Raw genomic sequence first — 12,768 nt, 5'->3', positions numbered from 1 at the left:
GCTAAGGCTCTCTCAGCTCACTCTTGCTACGCTGCGGAGCCCTTCATAGTACCGCCGCTGGCCTGTGTCTGCCTGTCTCCCCCCTGAAAAGTCTCTGAAAAGTCTCTGCCTCACTCTGGGGAGCCATATATGTGCAGGGTAGAGCTTATTTCCCATTCTTGCTAGGGACCTGGAAGTGCCGTGAGTGAGGGCGGAAGTGCAGTTCATGCCCATGAAGGCCAGCTAAACAAGTAAGTTGTCCCCACTTAAACAAGAAAGTTGCCCCCTTATGGGCTCGCTGTGCTCACCACGCTTTGGGCTTGGTGGCTCGCTACGCTTGCCACATGGTTAGTTTCCCCCTCTATGCCCATTACCTCTGTGTACCTCACCAACTCTGTGCACCCCAGCACCTCCGTGTACCTCACAGTCTCCTATCGGTGTCAATGTGTGTGTGTGTGTTTTTTTCATGTAAAGCCTATGTGTTTTATTTTTTTCCTGTGGGGACCTATGTATTTCTAAATTTTCCTATTGGTGCCAATGTGTGCATTTTTTTTTCATGCAAAGCCTATGTGTGTTTTTTTTTTTTATGCAAAGCCTTTTGGGGAAAATTTAAATTTTCTCGGTGGTGTGTAAAGTAACAGGCACCTGTTTGAGCAATTCAGTTGTTCGGGCACCCATTACTTTTGAAGCGCCCATAAGCACTGGATGCGCAGCTAAACCCGTCTAAAGTCATGGTTTCAGCATGAGAAAAGAAGATGCAGAAGGTTACAAGGAGAGGGGAGGGAGTGAGAGGTGCAAAGGGTTATAGATGGAAGCTGACATCCCCCCATTTTGAGTGGTCAGTTCCCTTGTGATGTGAGGCCACACCCCTTGTGACATGTGTCCACACCCATTTTTTTGTGTGTGCCTCCATACCCCCACTTCAAATTTCTCACTTCGACCACTGGATAGAGGTCTGACAATGTAAATTTAACCTGCTGGGTGGGGTTTCTTCAGCGCATGCAGTGTGGTAGGGGTGCCTTCGGCTAGATCTAGGGTCTTTGAAGGTGGTGGCGACTTAGAATTGTCGGAACCTGTAGCAGCCGCACCTCCTGCACCTCATTAGTGCCAGAGTCTAGTGTATTTGTCATCTTACGGTACTTATTTTTAAATATATCTAAAAACATATTTCCTCTGTTCTTTGCATTGTTTGATACCTTATATTGAGCAGATAAAACATAAATATTGATGTGATCTCTAATATTGTAACGCAAACTACACATAAAAGTACTATTAAATGCAATGTAAAATAGTCAACAGTTACTTTCAAATAAAATTCCTATTAAGAATTTAATGGAACATATGCATTATGCTTTTAGAGCTTGATAGATACCCTGCAGTGCACTATTTGAGCAAAGCATGCTTGGAGCAGACATAAAAACTAATAATCATGTTAAAATCAATAAAAGCAGAATCCTTAAAACATAATTTTAACTAGAGCCTTTTAGCAATTTTGAAACAGTGGCTTTGATGTTTTCCAGGCCACCAGATTTGCTAAGATGTAAATTTGATATGCCCATTTAATGTGTTGCTTTTTTAATTAAAAACATATTATAGTAAAGTCTCATGGTACTCTTACTTTGAGTGTCAGGGTGTGCTCCTGTAAAGTTTTTTTTTATTTGTTTAATTTACGGTATATCCTTTTTGGGATTCACCAGTGCTATAAAAACTAGGGTAAAATTAATATTAAAATAGTTCTTGTTACCAAAGAATTGCAATTTAAGTTAAAGCAAAACACTTAGGGCCTAATGAGGTAATTAATGCAATTGCATCCAAAATTTCAGGCCTAAGTGTGTTCACTAAAAATTCTGCAATTGTGTGAATATGCAAAGTGGGATCTTTCGCAAGTTGTGTGAAGGTTGGCATCAGTAGCATATGTGCCTGGTTTACACCAGGTGTATGACACATGCACTTACACTCTTGTTTTTTTTAACCATTTGTTTGATTAAAAAATACACATTCACTATTACAAGGCGGATTAAGGGAGGAGGGGACAACGTGCAGCCTCCATGTGGGTCCCCTCCTCTCTCTGCAGCACAGATGTGAGTAGATATCTAAGGTACTATTCAGACTTCATATAACACAAAGAGGAGATATTATTATAGAACATACAATAATTAAAAAATGTTCCCTTGTTGTTAATACGGGCCTGATTCAGTAGTGCACGCAAGTGAATCTGCGCTTGCGCAGGACCTATTCTGCAAGTGTGCAGAATGGGTCCTGCGTAGTCGCACACAGACCCTAGAATGCCTCTACTTGATTGACAGGCAGAGGCATTTAAGGGGCGGTGTAGGGGTGGGAGCGGCCGCCTTGTTTTCCAGGAGTGGCCAGCCCAGGATCTGCGTTGAGCAAGGCTTACTCAGCCGTAGTCCACCATCACTGATGGTCGCAATGGTGATCCCAGCTTGTGACCTCCAGAGAGAGAGAGAAAGAGAGAGAGAGAGAGACTGGGCTTTGTTGTTCATCGGTCACTGATCCAAAGACAGAGACGAAGAGCTAACAATCTTAACTACATCACTAAACTGCCTGTATTCCATAAGGAAGCTGCTCCAGAAAAGACTCTCTGCTTTGTGAGAGCATATCCAGGATTTCAAGAGGAGGGTTTCCAATGCTTGATTTTAGAGTGAGTGTGGCCAGTCCATGAAGAGGACATAATTGGTATTTATCCATTTTAATATGCATCATACAAAGTGTATTGTGTGTCATAATTCCAGTATATACAGAACCAGCAATCACAGTAAGCCATTAGATGCGGCAGTAGGGCAATCCTGCATGAGATTTATATTTTTATTTCAGATGAGGGCACCATTCCAGAACATTTGCAGCAAGTCTGGGAGTTTGGGGGAGCAGCAAAAGAACCTAGCACTGTCCTGGACATATATGTACATATTGGTCTCCTTATGCACTGAATAGTGTTTTATTATACAGTATTAATAATTAACCCTATTGATGGTCTATAGCAGTGCACCCCTAACAGTGCATGTTTTCCAGATCTCTTAGTTGGTGCACATGTTTATATATTACTGGCTGAAATGTGTTAAAAGATCCACAGGAGGTGCTAATTATTTATTTTGTGATACTGAGAAGAACATGCAGCAATAGTAAAATTCTTTAATATTACTATTTCGATTGTGGTCATGGTGTGGGCTGGGGGAGGGAGGTTTCCAGGCAACTGGAACCCTCCCTGCATTTGCCTATGTGTACTTGTTATTCCATACAATATGTACAATTACCTCCTTTATGTGTTATGGACAAAGGGGGTCATTCAGACACGCTCGTGAGTGGCAGTACACTCGCAAGCGGGCCGATGTTCCCCCACTGCGCATGCGCGAGACCTGTCGAGCGACGGGCTCTCCATCGCTCCGGGTCTCACACCAAAGGGGGCATGCTGTCAATGTTGATTGACAGCACGCCCCCTTTGGTGGGCGTGCCGGGGGCGTGCCTGCCAGATGGAGGTATTCCCATGGGAACGCCTACCGTCTCAAGTCAGCCCCACTGACATCATTAGTGATGTCAGTGGGAGTGATTTTGGCTCTGATAGAGCCAAAATCACTCCAGGGCTTGCGGCAGCGAGACCCTACCGCAGGGTCTCCATCGCAAGCCCGATGGTCGCGATGGTCAAGACCATCGCGACCATCATCATGGACGCTCGCATATGCTGTGGGTGGTCACCCACAGCTATGCGAGCGTCCATGAGGACACTGCAAAAAAAGGTAGGAGGGCCCTGATTCAGAGCGAGCGCTCTGGTCAGAGCGTTCAGCTCTGAATCAGGCCCAATGTCCCTACTCTTAAGCAAGAGCTTATTAGATCCATTTGTGCTATCCTTTATTGTGCTATTATCTATTGGTAAACAAGCAGTTATCTACTTTAAAAAGAGACTTCCAGTTTGTTTATATATTCAAGTTAAAAAGGGCCCCAACTTGCAAACAAATTTGCCCTGGGCTCCAAATACCCTAGTTACGCCACTGAATATACCCCATGTATTGTGCTGAATCAAATTTATATCGATCTGTAGGTATATAAATGTGGTTCATTAATCACAGGGGGTAATAAATTAAAATCAAGGTATATTCTACTGGATTATATGTTAGAATGTATTGTTTGTTTTCTATGTGAATCTGTGGGCACAATTCAATTGTTTTGGCCCCTCCTCGCACCTGATGGAGCTATTCAGTTGTTGCTCCTGTCAGGCACGTACAGCTGCCGGCATCGACATTTGTGCTCGCACCCTCCGGGGGAGGCAAGCTGAGATGCGCAAAAAGTTACCCTGTTGGGCGCCCAAAAGGCACTTTTCGCGATCACGCCCAGCATTTCTACAGAGTGTAGCCATTTTATGCGGCTAAACTCAACCTCTTTGGGCATGATCGACGCAAAGATCAGCATCAATTGAATAGCGCCCAGCGAACTCCCATCACTTTAGACTAGAGATCGAGCAAGCTAAAGCAATTGAATCGCACCCTATGTCTTATTTGATTTAATATTAAAAAATTACTCAAATCCATCATTACTTGATTATCCCACCATTCCTCCTGTTTGGGTAGCAGAACAAATTTTTATTTGTGCAAAATCCTCTCAACCTTTATTTGTGACTGTTTAAAGAATCATTGCCTCTCTACTGGGACTTGGTAAAGAGCTGCAGCAGAAGAAAGAATTCCATGAAGCTCAACCACTATACATGGTAAATTAAACTTATATCTTCACCACACCCCCTACACTTTCACCTCACCAGGTTACCACACACACAGAAACTTCACAAAAAAATGTGCCATATGTCTCACTCTACACCAGCCTCTTATTGTTTGAGTTTCCAAGTTCAACTATGTATGAGTGTAACCTATTTGTCAGTAAACAGACAAAAAGCAGATTCCTTCACAAAGATTCAGGAATGAAAATGGTTATAGAGTTCACTATTGCCAATAACTCACTTTAGACTGAACTTTAACTGACTGAAGTTCAATATAACACTAATGATGGTACTATGGTTGTTTCCTGTTAGCAACTGATGCCTGCGTGCTGAAAAGCAATGTTTGTGATATCAGGCTATGGAGTCTATTCATCATCCCTTAATTTATACAAATGTAGGTGAAAATTAACATTAGAGGAGTATTCATGTCGGTGGTGGTTGTTAGCACTCCAGCCAGTCCCTCTGTCCCATCTGTCTTTTGAGTCTTAAGGGAACACTTTTCTCCTGCTGCTCCAGTCTTCTGAGCATATTCGCAATTTGTCTTCATACTGTGCATGCGCAGCTTGAAGACAAGCTGTGAAGAGTCTACGAAGACCGGAGAACCAGGAGAAAAGTCTTTCACTTCAAAAAAGCTGACTCAGTAGAAAGAGCAGCTAGATAATGTAGGCATACCTCCCAAAATGACCCATTCCAGGAGGGACAAAATTCTCTGTTTCTGGACTTCTCACTTAATTTATGATTGCTGTGTTGAAGTAGTTAATTGATAAGAAAGGTGTTTTAACACATGGGATAGCAATCATAAATTTAGAGGAAAATCCTGGAACAGAGCATTTTGTCCCTCCTGGAATGGGTCATGTTGGGAGGTATGCTTTAGGTAATGAGGCATGATGTATACCTCCAGAAGGCTCTGTGAGTTCAAAACATAATTAGCACTATTGATAATTATATCATGATGAATAGGCCCCTATACGTGATAGTATTGTCTAACCATGATGCAGTGGTGACATGGTATAGGCTTAATGTGGCATTATAGGATTATATAGAGCAGAGGCATGATGGTTTTATTGGTAGCACAATAGGGGGTAAATTTACTAATGTGAGAGTTTTTAGAAGTGAGTTTTAGAAGAGATGTTGCCCATAGCAACCAGCCAGATTCTACTTAACATTTAACTAGCACCTTCTAGAAGATAATAGCTAGAATCTGATTGGTTGCTATGGGGAACATCTCTTCTAAAACTCACTTCTAAAAACTCTCACTTTAGTAAATTTACCCCTAGGACTCTATATGGTTTAAGGGACAGTTTATTGTATGGCAGCCTTTTATTTTGCTATGCATAATACACTGAATATTCACATTATAAAGGCCCAATGTTAATGTGGACTCCCACTCTACAAACTTACTGCTTTGGGATAAAGAGAAACAGGGAGCTGACTTTATTCATTATTATCCATGATTTATCCATTTTTTATTTTTATGAGCTAACTCCGCGCAGTGTTCTTTCTATCTTTTTGTTTCGATTTTTTTTGAAGGTTTAGCCCATACTTCCATTACACTATCTGCTAATATATGAGTTATTATTTTCAAGCAAGTGCCAGGGGTTCATGTGGTGATATTATCATCTATTGGGGCTTATTAAAAATGATTTGCGAGCTGCAGCCGCTGCAGGAACTCCTGCAAGTTTTTTTGTATTTGTAAAGCGGCAATTATTTTAACTGCAAAACCAGCTTGGGTTTGCACATAAAATGATTGCCGCTTAAAAAATATGGGGAGAGTCGCAGGAGTTCCTGCAGTAGCTGCAGCTCGCGACTTATTACATAAACCCTATTGTTTCTTCCAAGCCTACTGGTTTGTCATGTGTGAGGTTCATAAATATAAGTTAGGTATTTTGGACCCAGGATGTGAAGAGTTCTCTAAATCTGTTAAAATCACAAAATAGCTTAACACACTTTGAGAAGGGAGTATTGTATACTGTATTTCAATGACAGATAATGGCTCAAACAGAATTCTGTGCAATGAAGTTTACAAAATACTGTATAGAGTTGATATGCAGTAGAATGAAAAAAAAATTCTGCATAGCAGTAAAGGCTATGTTAAAAAGCAAAAAAAAATAAATGAGCATAAAATAATACATAAATATATAAAAGAGTCAAGGTACCTGCAAGAAGAAGATTGTGCAGGCTTAAGATTAATTATAGCATGTAAAAAGGATCAAAATGCTATGAGACCACCATAAAGAAATGTTACCTCTCCATAAGCAACAGTGTTATTGTATCTTCTCATTTCTGGATAAACGTTATCTAAGTACCACTGAAAATTCTTGCACTTCAAGCTTTTCCTTAATGATATTCTTTCTGATATGTCACCTATGTCAATTCCTGGGTTCTGAAAATGATCAAAAACAATTACCGGTACTTAGAATGTGTGAATAAATTGTGGCACGTATATTTTAAGATTAGTCTAAATAATATTGTATAATATACCTCTAATGGTAAATTCCATGCAATATAAACATGTGATTTGTAATCGTCCATCCAAACCTCAGCAACCCGTAAAGCATTTCTCTTTGTGTAGAAATCAATATTGTTATTGTATGGTTTTCTTTTGCGCTCTATGTGGGCTACTCGTGAACATGGGAGGACTTCCATGCTTCCACCACACAACCATACCTACAGCAACACATTAGACAAAATAGAAATGTTTAGCATTAATCTACTGCAAATGTAAAACAACATTGTTACCTAAATTGTTATCTATCAATCCATCCTAGAATATTTTGGTTTACATGTATTATTGTTTCTGGCATATGTTCCCTTTTTGACATCATTATATACTATTTTATTATTAAACCTATATCTATATCATGCAACCTGCATATAGAAAAATTTATTCATAAACAGGTTCTGGTCTGCTCCTATATGGATGCACACCTTTATTTTTGTTATTGTTAAGTGGTAGTTAAGCTAGAACTACCAGTATCTAATGCAGCAACAGATTTAACACTGGACAAATCCACCTAGATAAAGGAGCGCAATACGCAATTTTCAAAATACAGCTGTTGCTAAGTGGATAACAAATTGAACAAATATGCTGCAGGGCTCCTGCCGTATTCTGCCAGCCCCATGATGACAATGAGGCTGCTGGTCTACAGGGAAGCCACTGATGAGGACATTTACTGGCTTCTGTATATTAAAGGTGGTGGTGATAGTAGCATAAGCAGGTTACCAGGCAACTGGAAACCCCCTAATTGTGAAGCTGTCTTTTTAATTATGTCACAAACATTCGGCAGCACTGTATAATTAGAAAAATTCTTGAACATTCCATGCGTAAAAATATAGTAACAATCAGTGAAAGAAGAGATGAGAGAGACCTGCTCATTAGAGTTTACAATCTAAAAGATATAAAGAAACATATACATAAAATAGAAGTTCTTTGTTTGTAAAGTTGACCAGCTAAATGTAATTACAACTGTTAAATTTTAGAAAAAACAATAAAAATAAACAAGAGCAAGAAAAGTAGTATGACTGCTGTACAGCAGGTAAAGAGTTAAAGATTTGTGGAGGGCACATGTAAGTGATAGACAATAAGGTTTCATAGTAATATATGGCATAAAGGGAACAAAGGCAAATGCCAGTTTAGTACTTTTAGTTAAACACCCCTCTGATTTTTTTTCAAATATTTCATCATATTGTACTCTGTTTAGTACAGTGTAGGAAAACTGTTTAGCCTTTACAGATAGAATAAATAAAGACACATTTCATTATTAAATAGAGAAAACCTGCATAAGCTTAAGGTTATATTGTTTTTTTCTTAATATTGGCTAAATGTTGCCAGGTGGAATTGTTGCTGGTTAGTGTTGATGGACAGAGTGTTATCCATTTAAATTTGAGGGTTGTGTTTCCAGAGTAGTTTATAAATAGGCAATTGGTTTTCCAGAGTGTTCTTTTGTGGTTTAAATGTCCCACCCTCCCATCCAAAACCTCACTATTATATGTTGTTTATCTCATAAGTAAACATATTTTCAATTCAGGGAAGGTGCAGCTCAGTGTTGTCTTAAGAGCAGTGTGGGCCCTGGGCAAAGCAATACACTGGGGCCCCTACCCACCCATTCACGTGAAAAAAAATTAAATGGTCAATAAAATGAAACCCATTCTGCATGCCCATCAGACTTCCCACACATGCAGAGAGACTCTGACAGGTCTGAAGCTGGCAGATAAAGTGAAACTGGGCCTGATGTGAGTACTCGTCACGGGAGAAGTGGGGAGAGGTTAGATCGGAATACAGTGCACCTGTGGCCGTCTTATAAATATTTCACAAATTTACCAACTGGCCGCAGCTGCAGGGGGGTGGGTTGGTGGGCCCCTACAAGCTTTGGGCCCTTGGACAACTGCCCAACAAGCCCGATGGAAGAGATGGCCCTGGTGCAGCTAGGTGGGAAGGCTCTACAACTCAGGGGCAAAATATGGCACAAGAAGTTATTGTGCAGCACTTACACTTGGTTTAGTGTCAAGTTTGTGCTGCCTAGGTGGGGGTCCTTCTTTGCAGAGGCGCTCAGACTATGCTCAAGAGGGTGATTTGAGTCTTTACAGTGCAAGTAGACTGGGTGTCTTAGTCATCCCCATTTGTGTAGAACAGGGGTTCCCAACCATGGTCCTCCATGACTTGTGGCAAGTGTGCATTGATGTTGAACAAACCAAGTGTACTGCATACGGGCAAAAATAAAATAATTTTTTTTTCTGTGCATACCCGCAAAAGAGGCATGGCTACATATCACAGGGGAGTGCCATGAGTCATGGGGGCCTGGCCTGGTGGCATGCCCTGTCTGTCAGTATCCCGGCCAAGCAGAGTGCCAGGAGGTGGAGCTGCTCAGCCAGGGTTTAATGCCGGACTGGCCCATTTGGCCATCGGCTGTTCTAGCATTTGCCATAAGTGCCAGATGGGCAGTCCAGCCCTGTGCATTTGTTTAAATGATATTATTACATGCACAAACAAAGAACCAACTATTGAGTCCTAATTGTCTATGAGAGAAATCCTTGCCTCTCTGCTCTAAAAAAATTATAAAAAATACTAAAGCTAGAAATACAGAAAGCATTATAACTCTTACCTTGAGAGTTAAAATGTAAATTAGGTGTATATTGCTCTTGAACTGCATGCACAGAAAAAAATGTGTATTTTATTTCCATCCGTATACAGTATGCTTGGTTTGTTCAACATCAATGCCCACTTACACAAAACCTATACCTAATGCAAAGATTAATCCTGGAAACAGGCAAAATTTTACTTGCATCCATCTCTGCATAACTGACAGTTGCATCAACACGCCTTCACCCAACTTTGATTGTTACAACCAAGTTATACCTCTTCAGCTGTAAATATAGAAGCAATAGAAATATGTACAGCTCTGCATTACCCATATTTGTGAACGCTCATTCCCAGACTGTGCACATTGCAAGAATATGCAAGATATGCTCCACCAACAGGTGCACATTCAACAGCATCATCCCATCCCTGCATCATCATTTCATTTGTCTCCTCCCTAATTCTGGATATAGGGTCAGATTCGGATTCCCATTCATTTCTGAGCAATCTTCAAGTCCATTGGTGGATCTAACCACTTTACCATCGATGCACCATAGGTTGGAAAAACATCTCCTCAAGCAGCCCCTGGCTAGCACAGAGTCTTTCTTTTAACTTTCTTATATATCCCTGTGGCGGCGGTTCTGCGAATGATAATGCGGTCATATACTGAATCACACCCATAATATACCCATGAGACAACGCCCTCTTTTTACGTCCACTTAAAGTCACCACCCAGTCTCCACTTGAAATGCCTATTAATCCCATCTCTAATCATAGCAATGCTGTACACAACTGTGTATGCCTTCGCAAATCTAGGTTCATGCCTGCATAGTAACGGTTTCCTAGACTTTTTGCGCATGTGAAGTGGCAAAACATAGTTCAACTAAACTAACATTGGAACTGTGTCCATCTCTGAATCAGGTATCAAAAGTATTTCCACAATTAGACACAATATTTGTTTCAATCATTATATGTCTTGAAAATCTAAACCTTATTTAGTAAAAGCGTATGGTGATAGGTTTCTGAACTTTCATGGACATATATTCAGTCTTACAGTATTACATACTTGCCATCTCGCCCTAATTGTCAGGGAGACCCCCTGAAATAGTAGCAATCTCCCTGACTCCCTGAACTGTCTAGCAATCTCCCTGAGTGCACCTTATCCCCATTACAAAGCAGTTTTTTATTTGAAAAAAACCCCAGATATATGGTATAATCAGTGCCATTCCCCCACACTGGTTATAAGACACAGTGATCCCTATGGCTGCATGCATTTGCATATAAGGTTTCTCTTGGCCACCTATATAGAACCCTTGTAAAACACAATACATGAGCAAGACCTGAAAAGGATCTGTGTGTTTTCATCAACAAGTACAGTAGATCTTACTAACTGCTTTGGGGCTCGATTACATTTGGATGTAAGTCAATTTTATGACACGTCTCTCAGATGTAGCTGTACACGCCCACTTTACAGACACGCTCATAAGTGTTGCTTTCACAGTCTCCCTGAAATGCTTTTTCAAAAGTAGGCAAGTATGCAGTATTATGATTTAAGAGAAGCTTTTGTACTGAAGAATATGAAACACTGGTACGTGAATAATGTATTGTATTTCAGTCAATTGTCTAGCTGTAATTACTTTTTCATTTAGTTGAATTAAAATGCTAAATATGTGATACTGACAACAGTGGGTTTTTAGATTTCCATTAAGGAAAAATATAGACATGTCACGTACTGCTTATTTTAGCAGACTATAAAGTGTTCATTGCCAGAAGGCACCTGCCAAGATATGAGCAAGCAGATAATGGGCTGTCTTTTTTCAGCATACATAAAACCTGATGTGTGGTAATCCTAAGAATCAATAATCACATGGTACATTAAGAGCACAGTAAATCCTTTAAAGCAGAAAGACAGTTGAATTAGTGAATCTTCACGACAATAATGTTCAAGTCTAGCAATGTGAATGCATATAAAAAAGAGTTTGTTTATGCTAAATATGCACTTTACATACTGTTCACATTCATTACCATGCCATCATCCATAATTCACAGATGACATTTTGAATCACACCAGATGCAGACGTAATCCGGTTGTACACAAAAGTGAAGATTAATCTGAGTACAGTCGTGATGATGTTAATGGTGGCAGTGACAAACTCTTTGGCCTTTTCCTTTGATATTTGATGTTGCAAAATATCTTTAATCAGCTTCATCTCAATGTCTACCACACAAAGAGTAGGTAAATATTGCATGCCAAATGTTATATACTGTATATTAAAACCCTTGTTTTACCTGCATGTAAAGGTGGGTACACACATTAGACGATATTTCACCCGATCCATTGGATTGGTCGGACATATCCTCAAAATCGCCTTATGCACTATGTTGGCCCACGGTGCATCAGTATATAGTGCTGGAAATATGGTGTGTTTTAGTCAGGGATGTGTAGAAAAGGAAGACAGGGGAGCAGTGCCATACACTTTTTACTCCAGAGTTTTGACTATAAAATTGATTAGAATGATACAGAAGATATTTATAATTTTTCTCACGGACTCCCGGCGGCAGTGGCATTCATGCCCTTGGCCGCACCGACGGGGAGGAGGTAAGTAATGCAGCTACTTCTGTAGCTTTTATACTAACCAAGAGGACAGCTGCTTTTTGGAGCAGCTGTCCCCGAACCGGAGCAATGATGAATTGCTCCCATGCAAACTATCCCCCGCTGTGAGATGGATACTTTAGTATCTCTTGCAGCGAGAATAATACTTAATCATCGTAGTCCATACGGCCTCTGAAGATGAACAGGCCCCTTAGTCCTCTGTCTTCTAATTTGATAAATTGCAAAGTGAAAATCCCAGGTCTGAAGGTGAAAGCTCCTTACTGTATTTATTTAACAAACAGCTTGTCAGGATGCAGCCTTTGATCGGCCATTACTCACATCTGCGATGACATCTTTGGGCTCCTAAAGAGTCTGGACGTCAGCTGTAGAGACCAG

At 40.4% G+C, this 12,768-nt stretch overlaps 1 protein-coding gene across 1 annotated transcript in view; it reads right to left on the bottom strand.

Moving 5' to 3' along the window:
* GALNT17 (polypeptide N-acetylgalactosaminyltransferase 17) overlaps positions 1 to 12,768 on the bottom strand; it is a 492,961-nt gene that overhangs the window by 18,248 nt on the left and 461,945 nt on the right. The window contains exons 7-8 of the mRNA XM_088445857.1: positions 7,184 to 7,369; positions 6,948 to 7,085 (exon numbers count right to left, since the gene is read on the bottom strand). Coding sequence (XP_088301983.1) covers positions 6,948 to 7,085; positions 7,184 to 7,369 — 324 coding nt within the window. The remainder of the gene's footprint in view (positions 1 to 6,947; positions 7,086 to 7,183; positions 7,370 to 12,768) is intronic.

Source organism: Taudactylus pleione, unplaced genomic scaffold (genome assembly GCF_031769625.1).
Source record: "Taudactylus pleione unplaced genomic scaffold, aTauple2 ptg000391l, whole genome shotgun sequence".
In the NCBI taxonomy this organism is placed as follows: domain Eukaryota; kingdom Metazoa; phylum Chordata; class Amphibia; order Anura; family Myobatrachidae; genus Taudactylus; species Taudactylus pleione.
The sequence above is the reverse complement of the archived record's forward strand: the minus strand, read 5'-3'. Positions and strand labels throughout refer to the sequence as shown.